The 17,113-nt window shown below is 47.8% G+C and overlaps 2 protein-coding genes across 2 annotated transcripts; one reads left to right on the forward strand and one right to left on the reverse strand.

Moving 5' to 3' along the window:
* Positions 1-6,879: 6,879 nt before the first annotated feature.
* On the forward strand, positions 6,880-9,735 carry EAH_00006000 (hypothetical protein, conserved; the record flags this gene model as incomplete). Its single annotated transcript, XM_013396318.1, has 1 exon — positions 6,880-9,735. The coding sequence occupies one exon, from the start codon at positions 6,880-6,882 to the stop codon at positions 9,733-9,735; it is 2,856 nt and encodes a 951-aa protein (XP_013251772.1).
* A 3,708-nt stretch (positions 9,736-13,443) lies between these two features.
* Positions 13,444-15,632, reverse strand: EAH_00006010 (tubulin beta chain, putative; the record flags this gene model as incomplete). The annotated part of the gene is made up of 4 exons (XM_013396319.1): positions 13,444-13,515; positions 13,610-13,697; positions 13,833-14,926; positions 15,537-15,632. 4 exons carry the CDS (start codon positions 15,630-15,632, stop codon positions 13,444-13,446), a joined length of 1,350 nt encoding a protein of 449 aa, XP_013251773.1.
* Between the last annotated feature and the right edge of the window lie 1,481 nt (positions 15,633-17,113).

Below are 17,113 nucleotides of genomic sequence, written 5' to 3' on the forward strand. Positions count from 1 at the left end.
TATATATATATATATATATATATGCGTATATATATGCATATATATACATATATATAATCTATATACATATCTATATACATATATATACAATTCTACTAAAAAGAGTTGAAAAGAATTAGAATAGAATACCTGATGATAAGCAAAGGCCTAAACGCTCTGTCTCTCCCTGACCAATACATTACTCCTGTTTCCAGCATTGACTTTATTTCTTCTTCTTTATCGCTTAACGGAAGAAAACTCTCTCGCCACTCCACCATATTCTTCGCCAATTCAAAGCTATAAAACAAAAAAAAACAAACAAATATTTAATTAATGAGAGATAATAAAATAAAGCAGCAAATAATGAGGAAAAGAGAAGAACAACAAGGAAACAGAGAAAACCAACACGCCACTCCACCATATTCCTCGCGCATTCAAAAACAAATAAACAAATAAATAAAAGGCAAATAAATGGACAAGCAACGAGGTGAATAAAAAGCGATAAAGAAGAATAAACAAACAGAGAAAACCCCTTGCCACTCCACCATATTCTTCCCCTCTACGCATCTATAACAAACACACGAGGGAAATAAGAAACAAACATAAATAAACAAGTAAATAAATAAAAAGCAAAGCAAACAAACAAACAAGCAAAAAACTAAGTAAACAGAAGGAGAAAAAGAGCTCCCCTAAATTCTTTCTTTATTCAAAGATTAAAAAAACAAACAAAACACGAAAAACAAAAAAGGATAAAAAACAAACAAAAGAAAAAACAACAAAGCAAATACAAGGGAAAGAGGAGAAACAAAGAAACGAAAAATACAGGAACAAAGAAACAAACACATAAAGAAACAATTAAACAGAGACTGACAAACAGAGATATATATATATATATATATATGTATACTTCTAACGCAACTGCTGCTGCTGCTGCTCTTTCTGCTTCTGCTGCTGCTATTTCTGCTGCTGATGCTGCTACTTCTGCTGCTGATGCTGCTATTTCTGCTGCTGATGCTGCTATTTCTGCTACTGCTGAAGATGATGATATTTCTGCAGCTGCTGAGGCTGCTGCTGATATTTCTGCAGCAGCTGATGTTGCTGCCATTTCTGCTGCTGCTGCTATTTCTGCTGCTTCCAGTCTTCTGTAGAGTGTTTTCCTTTTAAAATGAAAATGAAATTTACTTTAATCATAAATGCATCAACAACTAAACAAATGCAAATGACAATAATACGCGAAAAACAAATACAAAATTCTATCAGGAATAGCGAAACATTCTGTGTATTAGTTTTTCATGTATGATTTTCATTTGCATTTATTTTTCTTGACTTTTTCCTAATCTCTTTTTGTTTCTTCGTTCCTACCTGCGACTAATGATATTATCTCCCCACTTCCTATAAGCCAGCCAAATAATGCGCAGCAACAAAGGCTCTAAAAAGAGAGGGATATTCCATTTTTCTTGTTTGCAATACTGGCGAAACTCCGTAAGCCATTGCTGCTCCTGAGCCGTTAAAGGTGTGTGGAAAAACACTTGGCGAATTCGAACCTCCTTCTGCAGCAGCAGCAGAAGCAGCAAGAGCAGCAGCAGAAGCAGCAGAGCCAATGAGAACGAGACTGCAGCGAATGCAGAAATTGCTGTACCCAGGACAGCAAAGATCGTGACAATGGATGCAGCAGAAGCAACAGCAACAGAAACAGCAACAGCAGCAGCAGCAGCAACACTAGCAGCAGCAGCAACAACACTAGCAGCAGCAGCAAGCTGATGATGAGACAGAGACATCAGCCTATCTGCACCACGTTGCATACACTAACTACTGCATGCATTCACTACCGCATGCAAAAACAAATGTGTCATATAAATATAGGTATATATATATATGCATATGTAATACATGTGTGTGAATGTATATTTATACATAGATATACGAATATATTATATATTTGCATCTTTTTATTAAAGAAGAGGCAGAGCCCACAGCAGTCGGCTGCCCGGAGAGCAGAGAGTAGGGCTTTGCAATCTCACAGGTGTGTCTTTAAAGAATATTTTGTAAATGTTTGTTTCCTGAGGACGGAAGGAGAGGAGTTCTTGAGGAATGCAAAAGGGAGAAGGATCGCACGAAGTGAGGAGGGGGATAGGCCATCCGAACTCCCGTAATTCATTTTGCGGCACTTCTTCCCCTTGTGATTGTAATAACTCCTTAAAGCGTTGCAACGCACACACCCCACGAGTATTGCTGCTGCTGCTGCTGCTGCTGCTGCTGCTGCTCATGCTACTGCTTATAGTGTCTGCAGCGGGTGCAGGCGCCGCAGGAGCCGCTTCAGAAGCCATTGTTTTGGAGTTTGGTTTGTTTTGAATAATTTATTAAAGATAAACAGGGAAAGAAAAGAGAAGAAAAAAGACGCAGAACGGTGTGCAGACACCGGAGAGGCAAAACTCGCGGCTGCTAACGCCGCAAAAGGCCACAGGGGAGACAATCAGAAATATTTTTTCCTTCAACTCCTCTTCAGGCAGAACAAGTAGAGAAGCACTGGTATTGGCTGCAGGGGAGGAAGCCGGTTATGCCGAGGGGTGCTGCTGCTGCTGCTGCTGTTGTTGTTGCTGCTGCCGCTGCTGCTGCTGTTGCTGCTGCCGCTGCTGCTGTTGATGCTGTTTAGAAACACGCCGCGCTTCTCTCAAGGCCTAAAGGGCCCCCGTGCGCACTGTTGCAGTTTCTGCATTGGTGTGTGCACAATGAGGGATTTGTTCTCCTTGGGCAGGCATCAGAACATCAGCAGAGAGAAAAATCACAAGACGTGTATATAACACAGGATGCAAGTCGGCAACGCGGACAAATGCAAATAATAAAGGCGCCGCTCGTAGCACCTACAGTCGCTGAGTGTCCATACAGAGTAGAGGAAGAGGAGGGGCGAAGGGCGGTTTGCTGCTCTTGCTGTTGTTGCTGCTGTTGTTGTTGCTGCTGTTGCTGCTGGGTTTCAGGCCTCCACAAGCCTCTTTACAGCTACGACCGCAGTTGCAGAGGAGAGCGCGAAGAGGCAGGGAAATGTCATTTGAGTTGTGCAGTCCTGCTGTAGCGTCTCTATGAAGAGAGAACAGCAGCAAAAGAGCAACAGAAGAAGAAGCTCAGAATGAGAGTAGCAACGATGGTCAGACGCGGCTCCAGCAGCAGAAGATGAAGAGAACAAGAGAGGACGATTACAAACAAAGATTATTTTTCTCTGCAGCACGAAGCACAAGCAACAGCAGCTCAAGCTCCTGCTGCTGCTCTGGGGCTCCCAGCCACAGCCCCGGTGCTCCTCCCCATTGCTAGCTGCGAGTTTGCATCAGATATGGTGCAACACAAGGGAAAAGAAACAAAATGTATATAATGGGGTGAAGCTGCGTTAAAAACGCATGCAGAATTACCGGTAGGCGCGATGTGTATAGGCAGGTGCAACTAGCAAAATGTGTATGCCATCCTAGAAATTGAGGGAAAAGTCGGGTCTGGATACTGCAGAAAATATTCAAATAAGGTCAAAATAAGTTAGAACTTTAAATTAAAGGCTCTAAAGTGTCTTACTTTTTTACCCGGTGAGGCGTTTAGATCTACACTTCCCCATTTCAATCTTCTTAAGACCCACCTGCCACTATAGAGGCAGATGGTGAGAGATTGTAGGTAATAGAATTAGTTTATAGTCCCCAACGACTGTGAGTATATTGGGGCCTTAGCTCTATGGGTCTGATGCGTATGCGTTTCCGTATGTTGAATTGCAACCTGTGATGTAGAGGACAGCTTTTTTATGAAGTTACAGTACCACCCAACTACAGAAAAATTCTGGGCATTCAGTATGGACAGCGTTGGCCTGTATGTATGAGGATGCCGCAAGGATTCGTCAACTGCCAGGCGGCATTTATACGCGACTCATGCACCGACTCATGGCGTGCGACATCAGAATAACACTACGTGGATGAAGTCTTCGGGTTTGACGTGGATTCCAACGAACTAAGAAACCTGGTGAAAGACTGCGGGCTGAAGATGAAGCCTACGAAGACAAGAGACTCACTGTATAATACGCTGTCAGTTTTAGGGATCGGAGTGACGCATCGAATGGGGGTTTAGTGGGGGTTGTTGATAGGGTGTGCTTTAGGTGGGATGAGGAAACTGATAGGAATGAAAGCCAAAAGATGGTTGCGAATAGCCGGCTCATCACGCAAGCGTTGGCGAAAGGACACTACGATACAACTCCCCTAAGAATCAAAAACTTTCGGCGAGATGTTTACCGAAGGGGGTACTTGCAACACAGAGATGGAAGCCTTCCTTTTTTTGCCTGTTTTGGATAAACTAGTCGAGCACTGTTATCTCAATTCCAGGGAAGGGCTTTGTGCCACCACATATGCTAGGGCTACTTCAAAGTCACCCATACCTTCGTGGCTGGGTGTCTCTGACGCTAGAGTAGGCGAAACCGTCATTAAGGGTCTAAATTATTATCTTCTTTTTTCGGGTAGACACCGCGAAGAACCACGCAGATGCGTTTTCGCTGCAGTGAAACGTGAGTCGTCGGCTTTGGGACCGTGGTAAGGGGCAACACAGTTCAAATACATGGGATAAATGCCTGCTAAAGTAGCTGGAATTGCCAGCTAGTCTTCAGGCTTCCTAATATTAGCGTTCCAGGGACCTTCAGGGACCCTGCAGCAGAGGCAGAGGCATTTTTCATGGTTTGTCTTTGCTGGAAAGGCACCGTTGGCTGAATATGGTGCTGTTAGTTCGTTCCTTCCAACGGAGGAACGCGCCAAGCTGTAGGTAACCTGCTCGCCAGAAGGCATATTTTCACCAATTTCCAATACTCGATATGCACCCTCAGCTGAGGAATACGCCATCACTACTCCGTAATGCCAATGGCAAGAGTCGCAGAACACTGTCTAACCTGAATTTTGCATGGTCCTCTGGTTCCGTAATGGATCTGGGTAGAAATCTCAATAGGGTTCGTGGTGAAAGGCTGCAGTGGCAAATACGTCGTTGTGGATGAATCCAGCAAATATACCCACTTCACAAACTTCTAGAGCTCAGTTACAGTAGAGTGAGGAACCCAATAATTCGATTTTCACTTCTGCAAAATGTATGGTTGCGATCGGAAGTTCGTTAGCGCCTTCTCGCGCGAATAGCAGCACAAGTAAGCAGCAGCTGCAGATGCGCGTGGCCGGTCTCTGCCCTGCCATTTTCCCCATCCGTTTGTGGGCTCAGATCCCTCTCGCAACAGATCTAATCTCCTTATATCCATCCATCGTTGCTCATAAGGGCGTAGGGGGGCATATGCAGTTCGACGGGAGAGATGACGATAGATGCTGCATGGCCTCTCTGTAGTTCTTCCATGAGCTTCTACAAGCTCACAAGATGGGTACTAATGGCGGAGAAAGTCTTAAATAGTTCTGTCCTGTGCTCGTGCATGCATCAAAAAAAGGATTGGGTAGGCTTGCATGTGGTGTTGCCTTGCAGGACGAGTTGCAACAGTGCGCTGAGAAATGCCTGAGAAGTCGCTCCTCTCTGCATCAGCGTAAAGCCCCGCAGTGAATCTGCTCAGGGAGTCTGAATGTGCCCAGGGAGTCTGAAGACTGGGAAAAGGTGCCTGTTGCAATGAGAAACTCATCCAGAGACCGTTGTGACCTGCGTATAATAAGTGAATCACTATACACTAGCTTGACGAAGTAATATGTATACATGTATAAATCGCTATTCTTATGCAATCTGACTCTGTTCCAGGTCTCCATGGCCTCTGGATAAGGCTCTGAAGCCTCTTCGTTGTTAGAATTGCATGGTTATGTGGGCGGTCAGGTGCTGCTAGCCTACCCCTCCCCTCCCCTCCCCGCCCGCTACGTAGCGCCCTCCGAAGAGCAGATGTTTGGTTATTAGCAGCTCCCAGTACAATTTTCTTCCTTGCCCAGAGCGTTACAGAGAGGACACAGTTTCACATAAGTGTATATTAATTCACGTGTTAGAGGTGACTACCCTCACTGTGGTGAGCGACCATCGCGCGGAAAAGTTTAGTTTGTCTGTCTTTTGGCTCGTACGGGCGAAAGCGGGCCCTGCTCTTCATTATTAGCATCGGAAGCGTTCATTTATTGAGGAAGAACTGAAAAAATGAAATGGTGGATTTTCCAAAAGCAAAGCAACAAGCAGATCGCTCAATGGGGGGAGTTCGACTTCCGTCGTGGTTCGATGGCTTATTTGCTCGATCGCGTTCCAGACGGGCTGGGGACGCAACCAAGTGGACGCAGTTCCACTCTTGATATTTTTGCTTATTTAGAAGCGGGAAATCCCCTTTAGGTGGTATATTTATTATGTACGATTGTTTTTAAACTGCCTTCGCTGCGTCGGTGGCCGTGGGCCTTTTTCCTTCGCCGCCTTTTATGGGCGGCGCTGCTTACGTACTTAATTTGACAATCATTCTCTCTACTTTTATTCATTTTTTAATGCTTCTCTGTTGCCGAGCATTTTTAGACCTGCTCCGTAGCTTCCTGGCGAGAGCAGCCACAGTTAAGCCGATCTGGCAAAGCTTCCTTGCTGAAAACTTTCGGCATTGGAGTCGTTCTTCTGTCCGTTGTGAACAAAGGCGAGGAAGCTTGTGCTTTTGAAACTACACAAAAGCATTTTTTTGAGGGTATACAGCCAAGGAACCTCTGCGGGCCTCACCCACCTCCCCCGTTTCTCGGCGCCACGCAGAATCGATCCACATGCAGCTTTAGGGCAACGGCTGCTTTATAAGGATTTAACACCATTCAAATCCCTAGTAGACGCATCGCTGAACAGGCCACTTCTCAGGAGTGCTGCAAATCCACATATAGTGCGTTCATCACTTGTAGCTGCATTACTCTTTATTCATGTGGACGCACGGACACTTCTTGCGGCGTTCGTAAGGGCATTTTGGAAATGGACAACCTACAGCGAGAGTATATTCAGAGGCATTCAGGAGATCCCACGATCGCCGAGGCGGGAGAGGACACAGAGGGGGCAGACGGTTCGAGCGGTGAAGAGGATTTCGGAGTATTCACTGAGTACGAGTTCGACTCTAACGATGCGGTGCCCATTTCTGAGACGCATCGTAGCCGCCGCAAGTGGAGTCTGTTGACATTTGCATCCATTGCCTTTCCTACTATTTTGCTATTTGGCTGTCTCATGTACGCGAGCGTCAAGGCGCAGCAAAAAAAACCGACATGGGCAGACTTGGTGAAACCCCACCCTTCAACTCATCCTGATGCTGGTGGTACTCCCTCTATTGAACCTCCTTGGAAAGCGCCTCCTGTTGATTCTGAAGAGGAAAGGACCTCTCCGAATGCACAAATCGTGCGGGGTGTATTGTGGGAAGTTGTGAATCAGCTGGAAGAAGATGACCCCGCTGTTCCTTCACAAGAGGCGAGCAGGGTCATGAAAACTGTAGCAGAAACGATTTCACGTGGTCAGTCTAGCCAACTAATCGGAATGACCATCCAGCTAACCAAAATCACAGAAGTAGGGAGCGGGAAACCCCTGCCAGGGCCAAGGGCTCACCTGGTGACGAAGTTCATCGGTGAAGGACAATCCAGCATCCTGTTGTGTGTGCAAGATGTAAAAACAAGGGAGGAGTCGGCATTGCGGATCAATTTGCTGCCCGCTAATGAACAATCCTCAATTCTGGCCACAGGCGAGAGGAATATCTCCTCTCAAATGGTACGGACAGCTCAAGCGATCATGGCAGTCCGAGGCGACACTCCTGCTGCTGCTGTAGCAAAGGAGAAAGGCATAGCAGCGATAACTTCTGTTGCTAAGATCAAAGGCATGCCGGATGTGCTGCATACTCAGCACTTCACCGTCCTGTCCACCGTCGAAAAGATGGAAAATATTCAAGTGACCTTGAGAGATGTGTTGGACGTCTTAGACTGGGTGCCCACAGGCACGAGGGCTTTTTTGGCCCGCCACGTCTTAAAGACTGTTCTGCATTTGCAGTGGGCTGGGTGGAGCAACAACCAGATCAACAGCAGCAGCTTTGGGGTGCAGGACGACGGTTCAGTGTTGTTGTTTGGATTTGAGTCGAGCGTGCCTTTTGGCTCTGTCATTCCCGCAGACGCAGATGTGTCTGCGGTGTACACAGAGCCTGAGCTGCTGGCCAGCATCGTATGCGAGGAGAGCTGTGAATTTCAACCAATTGCAAACCCCAAGGCCGACCTGTGGAGTCTGGGGGTTCTTCTGTATGAGATACTGATGGATGGGGAACTGCCTTTTGGCCTCTCTTCTCTGCCTCCTGATGAAGAAACAGTGGCTTACGTGGTGCAGCTGGGCGCCCACGCCTCTCCCGAGAGCTTAACTGTAGATATGGAATACAGGGGCATACACAAGAGGTGGCAGTCGCTGATCGTACGGCTGCTAAATCCCGACAGGGAAAAACGAATCTCAGCAGAAGAAATCGTTAAGGATTTTTCCGACCTGCTAAACGGCCTTCCTGAACAGCAAGTGCTTGATGACACAACTTTCCTGGACCTCTTCCTTCAAGAAAACCCTAACTTCTTTCGCGAGCAAGCCGAAATGCCCAATGTTAAACGAGGACTCATGGGGGAGCAACGCCCTTCGTCCCCTGACGAACGTCAGGAGAGAGAGGATGTTGCTGGTGCTGCATCTGGTGCTGCTCCTGCTACGCCTGCTTCTCCTACTGGTGCAGAACCTAGACCCACACGACCGCAAGAGCTCCCTCTGCAAGCCCCAAAAACCGATGAGCCTGTCAGGTCGACCGTAAGAACAGAAGGTCCTTATGGGCCAGTCACAACTACAGAGACGGCATCTAGGCAAGCCGAAAGCCCAGGAGAGGCTTATGGGCCAACCTCAAGAACAGAAGGGCTGTACCGGCCACTCTCGAGACCAGAAGGCGCTTCTGGGCCAGGTGCACTACCAGGAGAGGCACATACGCAAATCCCAATGCAAATCCCAGCACCAGAAAAGGCTTTCGGACCAACCCCAAGACTGGCCGGACTTTACCGGCCAGTCTCGAAACCAGAAGACTCTCCTCGTCCAGTCGCACGACCAGGAGCAGCATCTGGGCCAACCCCAGCCGCAGAAGAAGCTCACGGGCCAGTCACAAGAATACGAGACCCTTCCATGTCAACCGGAAGAACAGGAGAGACTGCTATGCTGGTTACCCAGCAGGTGGCGGAATCCTCTCGGCGGGAGGAGCAGCAGCAGGGGGCACCGACAACGACAGAGGTAGGTGTCGGAGAAGCAGACGAAGGGGAGGAGAATCAAGCCGGGAGTACAATAAACGAGGACAAAGAAGAGAAACAGGAGAACGGGGAACAGGAACAGATTAGGGTGGGGATCGCTGGCACGTCTACAGTAAGCCCATTTGTCGGCTTTGGCTCTTATATTGAGGAACCGAGAGATTGGGGATTCCCAGGAAGATCCTCAGGTGCAGAACCAAGAAACACTGGAACAATAGGCAGCAGCGCAGCGCCAACCAGCTCCACTCCACGAAGCAGCATCCGTACACCATGGTCTCCAGCGACTAGACTTCCACAGAGTGGGCAAGGCGAGCGGCATCGTCTTAGTGACTTTCTGAAAAAAACCCAACCCGCACCTGGTAGGCCCTCTTCTTCAGCAGCAACACCCTCACCCGCCTCTCTCCCCGATTTTTTCCCCCCCATTTTCGTCACGACACCTCAGCCGGCCACCTCAAGATTCTGGAATCCCGAGTTGGTGGGTGCGGGTGCGATGAAGACAACAACAACAACAACAACAGCAACGCCGTTGATGCGGCATTAGGGGAAATAAAGCCCGAAGTGGTTAGCTAGTTACCTAGCTAGCTAGGTAGCCAGACAGTATCGGAGAGGGAGAGGAATGTAGCTCATCGGGGGACTCTCTTGGAGCTCCTGATGTTGCGTGCTTTCTTCTGCGTCTGAAGGATTGTTGCAATTCATTGATCATAGGAGGGCTTGGAAGAAAGTCTTCGTTTTTCTGTCGCCCAGTCTACAGTGGGATTTGGGGGTTGAGGGGTTTTATGGGGTTGATTGGTGCACCAGGTTTATTGGAGCACGCACTTTTTTCTCTTAGCTCGCTCCACTTTGGTAAGCTCCTGCAGGTTATGTCTCATTGCAGAGCTCTAATATGCCTCTGCTGCTTTTGCTGCATTGTTGCTGTGCTGTTGTGATGCGGCCAGTGGCGTGCAGTCGTATGTACGCGATGAGAGTAAGAGGTGAATAGGGGCTTTGCAACGGACTTACTACTTCTGCATGCGCGTCTAGTTTTATACTACTTGTCGAAATACGTACAGCAAGCAAGCAGCTCATTTTATCGCGTGTACACCACTTAAATGTGTTGTTTACCACGTGTTAGGTTGCGCCGAGTTAGTAATTGGACGAGGGTGAGGTTGTGGCGCATTCACTCTGTCTATGCACATGAGCTCTGCCGGCAATACTGGGAACAGTTCTTTGAAGTTCATCTGTATCCAGACATTTGCCTTTTATTTACTATTTTAATGCTGATTGGAAACTCAGTTTGACTGCGCTGCATTAGTATTTCTAGAAGTTTTGTGCTGCTTTGTTGCTGTTGCTGTAGCTTTCGGTCCCGTAGGTGGTGGCCCACTTTGCTTAATAGGTCTTGCCGCCTTTACATTTACGGTTTTGGCACTTCGGTTCTAGAGTTGGAGATAGATGTTATTTATTCAGAAAAGAACTGCGCATGAAAAGGGAAATTTTTTGCAGTACACTGGGTGACATTTCTTTGCAGTGTGGGCGCCGCAATAGTCGTGACTTTGTAGCCAAGTGTCAACTGTACGTACTAGTAATTTTTGTACTAGATGTACTTTTTAATGGCTCTACATATATATATATATATATATATATATAACTTAGCAACGAGCAACACAGGAGAACAAACAGATCTACTTTGAGCAGGAGGTCTGTTGCAGAAAGACCAGGAACAAATCCTAGCGGAAGCAGCATCACCGTCAACCAAAAACAGTTGTCTGTGTTGCACATATTGGCAATGAAAAGTCGGTGCATCGACATCTACAATACTCTTTGATTACCAATTAGTGGTTCGTGCATTTATGCAGAGGTATGGAGCAAACTGCGTGCAGAAAGAATATAAGAGGAACATCTAGCGGTTGTTTTTTTGTCAGCAATCCGCGGGAGTGTTGACGGCACTTTTGTACTTCAGACAGCTGCAACTGAGCATTTATCGTCGAAGAGTTTAGGGTTATAAGCGTAAGGGAGTTTTATACATTAAACATCCCATAAAAATGTGCTTCTTGCCAGCGCACGTGAATCCTCCACTCATCTTCTCAAGCGTTTTTGATAATCCTAAGTGAGTTTCACACTCTTGATTTTGGGTTTACTCTTGATTTTGGATTTGTGGGTGCAATACGCGGTAGACTCAACAGATGCGCAGAGAGGCCCCTCTCGGCCCCAACTAATCCCGGTGGGGCTGCCCAAAGGAACTGAATAAGGATGATTCAAGCAAGCCCAGCAGATGGAATTCACTGTCTGTGCGCCTTCGTCGACGCCTCGCTCTCTTAGCGGTACTAGAAGCAAGCGAATACATGTCTATGCCCATATGATGAAAACTTAGTCGAGTCAATGCAGTTATCTGGACACTTATATAAAGGCAGACGCATATTTGCAAATGTATGTATGCATGTGTATATGGGAATAAATGTACATGCATATGAATTGTGCAGGCGCACAGTCAGATGTACAGCTAGACGGCCTCTACAGGTTAAGTACCGACGCAGGAAACGGAATGAAATGAAGTGACGAAGGCAAATCAGTTGCAGTTTGCACGCCTGAATCAGTGGTTTCATATTGTATATATATAAAAAATAATGCAATGCATGCTATGCAAAAGAAAGCCGAAGAAATGACTGAAGTGGGGTTCGAACCCACGCCCTTTCGGACTGCGGCCTAAACGCAGCGCCTTAGACCACTCGGCCATTCAGCCACCCGCTATGGCGAAACTGGTTGCCGTTAACGTGTAGTAGTCACTACTATATTTTTTTTCATCTTCATTTTCATCTTTTTTGATTAAAAATACTCATTTAATGTGTTTTCTCTGGAAAATTGCGTTTGTACTGCTTAGGCCACCCGTAGGGGATCTGCATGCGCAGCGCAGCCGCTGTAGCAGCAAATGCAGCGGGCGTATACCCCTTCTTCTCAGTCACTAAACAGCTATTCAAACTTTATTTTGTTTACGTTATTGCTGCATTTTTGTTATTTTACTCATTTCAACAGACTAGTCTACAATCCGGGAACAAAGAAGCCGCCTTGAATGTGATTATTCAGCCGCAGTTCCGCAACAGGTTGCCGCACTTCTCGCTATGCATGCTTGTCTTGAAGGAATTCCCTTTTTCTTACTTCAACTTTCTTCCCCGGAACGCTTGAATGGCTTTATGCAACTGTGAGCGGTGTGTCACTGGGTTTATATGAACTAATTGCTGCACGCGACAGACCGACAGACAAAATGATGGCTGATGGCGCCTCGGAAGAGGAAAGCGCCGCTGGAGGTGAAGATTTGTTGATGGAGATTTCAAATATTCTGAATACAGGACTTGATAGAGCCTCTCTTTCGATTTTGGTAGAGATGCTGCAACAAGGCGTTCACCCAGAAGCCCTCGCACGAGTCGTCTTGGAGCTGGATAAAGCCCTAATGGATGTTAAAAAGAAAGAAGAAACAAAAGCCCTAGCACTGCAGATGCCCCAGACACATAGGGAGCCCTAAGTCCCACGTCGTGTCTAGCTGAAGGCGGCCCCCGATGGGCTCGCTCCCTTCAGCTCGCAACTTGTTTGCTTTAGTGACTTCCCGTTGTTCCATATATTGACTACCTTCAGTGCAAAAGGAGAGCACTCCCTGCGTTTGCCGGGCTTATCTGGCTGCAGTAAGGAAGCGCCTGGCGCATTTCCAGCAAAGATAAGCCACGGCTAGTACATAAGAAACCAGCCGAAATCGGAGGAGCAACTCTTTAATCGCAACTTTTTGTAGCGGTTAGAGTGCTGTTCATGCAAGGTATTCTTCTTGTTGCGTGATTAACTGTGCATTATTAGCTCCGCTAGATGACAAACAGTAAATTGGCCGCCAGTCTTGCTACGCAAATTATTTCTGCATCAGCTGAGGTTTGTTTAGCCAAAAAGGCGAAACCTTTCAGTGGTGCGAGCGATAGATATACCACTTGGGTGATATTCCACCGTTCGCAACCCTCCCCCTCTTTGTGTTCCCTACATAATAATCGATATAAATATTTATTTTCACCCGCTGCGCATTTCCACGTGCATCCCTCGACAGTTTGGCTGGCCAGGCGACGTATGATTAGTAAATATCTATACATGAACTTGCTGATGCAATATATGTGAAAGGGGTGGTTGGTGGTGGGGCTAGTTTGAATATAAGCCCAGTCAGTGCCGAGAAACTGACTATTGACAAACCACAACTAAAGCATCCCTGAAGACAAGAGGAAAAAGATAGTCAATATCGCGTTTTTTACGCGGCGCCCTCTGCGTCCATAGCACCTTCTTCTTCATCGAACTCTCCTTCCTCCTCGGCGGTGGCGTCCTGAAAAAAGAGACAGTAAGCGCAAAATGCCGCGATAAAGGTCCTTTTAATTGTACCAATGCATAATGAAACAATTACTGAGGAGATTACGCACCTGGTACTGCTGATATTCAGAAACTAGATCGTTCATGTTGGACTCGGCTTCGGTGAACTCCATTTCGTCCATACCCTCACCGGTGTACCTGTAGGCCCAGTAAGACGGGACGAAATTAGACATTCATGCTCTATTGCTGCACTCGTTTTACCAAATCCCCCAAAATGCATAAAATACTGCTTAGCCGGACCGAAGAAAGGGAGGGCAGCGGTGCAGCTCTCACCAGTGAAGGAAGGCTTTGCGGCGGAACATGGCCGTGAATTGGTCGGAAACGCGCTTGAACATTTCCTGAATGGCGGTGGAGTTTCCTACGAAGGTGACGGACATCTTCAGTCCCTTTGGTGGAATATCGCATACACCGGACTTCATGTTGTTCGGAATCCACTCAACGAAGTACGAGGAGTTCTTGTTCTGCACATTGAGCATCTGCTCATCTACCTCCTTGGTGCTCATGCGGCCGCGGAAGAGAGCACAAGCCGTGAGGTAACGGCCGTGTCGGGGGTCGGAGGCGCACATCATATTTTTTGCGTCGAACATTTGTTGCGTCAACTCGGGGACGGTAAGCGCACGGTACTGCTGCGAGCCGCGGCTGGTCAACGGAGCGAAGCCAATCAAGAAGAAATGCAGACGCGGGAAGGGAACCAAGTTCACCGCCAGTTTCCTGAGGTCCGAGTTCAGCTGGCCAGGGAAACGTAGCGAGCAGGTAACGCCCGACATGGCTGCACTCACGAGGTGGTTGAGGTCGCCATAGGTGGGGGTGGTGAGCTTGAGGGTGCGGAAGCAGATATCATAGAGCGCCTCGTTGTCAATAACCTGCACTTCGTCTGCGTTCTCTACCAACTGATGCACAGAGAGCGTGGCATTGTACGGCTCAACCACAGTGTCCGACACCTTTGGGGAGGGGAACACCGAGAAAGTCTCCATAATCCTGTCGGGGTACTCCTCACGGACTTTGCTGATAAGCAGCGTACCCATTCCACTTCCTGTGCCTCCTCCGAGCGAGTGCGTAACCTGGAAGCCCTGTAGGCAGTCGCATCCTTCTGCTTCCTTGCGCACGACATCGAGAACAGAATCAATCAACTCCGCGCCCTCCGTGTAGTGCCCCTTGGCCCAGTTATTGCCCGCACCTGTCTGCCCGAAGACAAAATTGTCAGGGCGGAACAGCTGCCCGAAAGGACCCGATCGGACCGAGTCCATCGTTCCGGGCTCCAAGTCCATGAGGACCGCGCGCGGCACGTAGCGCCCTCCGGTTGCTTCATTGTAGAACACGGAAATGCGCTCCAGTTGCAGGTCACTGTCCCCCTTGTACGTTCCGGTCTGCAAAAGCCAACAGGCACATATACACATGCGTAGATACAAATATACTCATACGTATACAACGGGATGCTTCCGCGCCGCTAGACGTACATTATGTAGCCAAATGTGCAGATTAATGGCTGGACGCGCAAGTTTATGGCACAGATGCACGTACTTCTAACCACGAATAAATTACATTGAGACAACCACACAACTCAGTAAAAGAATTTATTCAAAAATATTTATGAACCGTCAACGAGATGCGATGCAACGAAGGCGGCCCCAGTGGCCTGCTGCTGAGGGCGAGGCAAGCGGTCACAGACTGACGGGTTGAATAGGCACAGAGAAGGCTCGACATGAAGTGATAGTGTGAGAAATTAAAAAGTATTTTAGATGCCGATGTGAATTAAGGCGAGGCAATGCGTTTTATTCGTGAACGCAGCAGCCGATGGCTGTGCGCACGGGACACGCAGGCGGCTGGACCCGCTACTGCACCCTTGCAGAGAGAGAAAAAGTGGCTCTCGAAGCTGCACAGAATTGCATTTGGCCAGCTTCTGATGAGTGCTTTAGAAATCTGCATGTGCACCGACGCAAACCGAAGCAAAACGCAGAAAAATGCGGGGCTCCTCACCGGGGCTATGCCGTGTTCATCCGAAATAACCTCCCAGAACTTGGCGCCAATCTGGTTGCCGCATTGGCCACCCTGAACGTGAACAATTTCTCTCATTTTCGCGAAAGAAAGAAGTGACAGGGAAAGGCAACTGCACGCAAAGGCGGCGACGGGTCAGCGCCCTGCTGCAGGCAAGAAGGGGCACCAGACACAGCAGGCGCACGCAACTGTGCCGATTCCTGCCTCGACAGAACAATCTTTCGGGCAAATTGAGTAAACGAAAACCAAAGAAGAGAACCTTTCGCCTTTGAGAATCAAGGCAACGGAGGCTTGCGCAACGGAGGGAGCATTTCAGGGGTTGTGGCGGTGGTGGTGCTGGGTGGCTGCTGACGGCCGCACGCGCAGCTCTGCTTACCAACAGGACCCCTTCTCAGTCCCTGTAATTAGATCAAGTTTTCAATTCTAGTTTGTCTTTGACTCTACTTGACACAATACACTGATTTTCGAAGAACGGGGGTTTAATTAAACCCAATTACTTCCTCTACAAGGGCCCCATCACCCGGCCGCGTAGCCGGCGTTGTGAGCTGCTGCCTCTGCTCTATGCCGAGAAAGGTTAGTTTCTGTCGGCATCTCGCCCAAATAGAAGAACTTATAAAATATGTTTGACTTTATTCAGCCTCAGACCCTCAGCCTGCAAAAGCTTTCAGAAGGTTTAAGCTGCATTATATCAAACCCGGGCTTGGCTGCTGTTGGGCAGGGTGAGTGTGAGGGAGGTGCTGTGGCTGATCCTTTGCATGGTGTCATTATTTCAAAATACCTATTTAAAATTCCTTTTTAACTTTTATCTGCCGCAAATCTCGGAAACTGTCGTTTGGTAGCAATTGCAAAGCACACAGTCGGGTCTTCTAGCGTGCCTAAAACAATGATTATGGGAGGCTCCACTTGCCTTCTATACGGCTCAGCTTCCTCCTTCAAAACTCAGTTTCACAGTTCTTATTCTTTTCATTGTCGGTTTCAACGCCTGATTCGATCACCTTACAAAGCGCTGGCTATCGCTGGCTTTTGTGTTCACGTTTCTCCTCTGGGCAGCAACAATAACGGCAGCCCTCAGTCGTGGCCCTCGAGGAAAAATTGTAGTTTTCTTCGTCTTCTATAGGCCGCCTCTCGTTCCTACATTCAGAAGTTTTATTCGGGCATTTTAAAAAAATAATTTAGCCCATTTTGCCCCCTAGTTCGCGTGCTTGTTGAAACCTCTCCTTCAGTTCCCAACATCTCAGTTTTAGTTCCGATAGTTGTTAGTTCCCTCCCTAAAACTACCCGGTGACAGTGTAGAAAATTCTGTTTGTTTGAAGTTGCAAAAATGCTGGGGTGTACCTTTGTATGTGGCCTTCCTCAGTGGTGCTGTGGTGAACTGCTAGTTCAGCGATATGTTCTAGTGTGTAAAGTCGCTTGAACACCTTTTACGCTGCACGGAAGGCACGAGGCCTTTCTTGCCAGCAATCTTGGAGAATGCGGTTGTGCGGAAGCATTCGACTCCCGAGTGCTGCAAGTGCGGTGGAAGCTTGCTTTCATGGGTTTAGGGTTTCACGGTCTTAGGT

This window comes from Eimeria acervulina, genomic scaffold (genome assembly GCF_000499425.1).
Source record: "Eimeria acervulina Houghton genomic scaffold, Eah_scaff25, whole genome shotgun sequence".
In the NCBI taxonomy this organism is placed as follows: domain Eukaryota; phylum Apicomplexa; class Conoidasida; order Eucoccidiorida; family Eimeriidae; genus Eimeria; species Eimeria acervulina.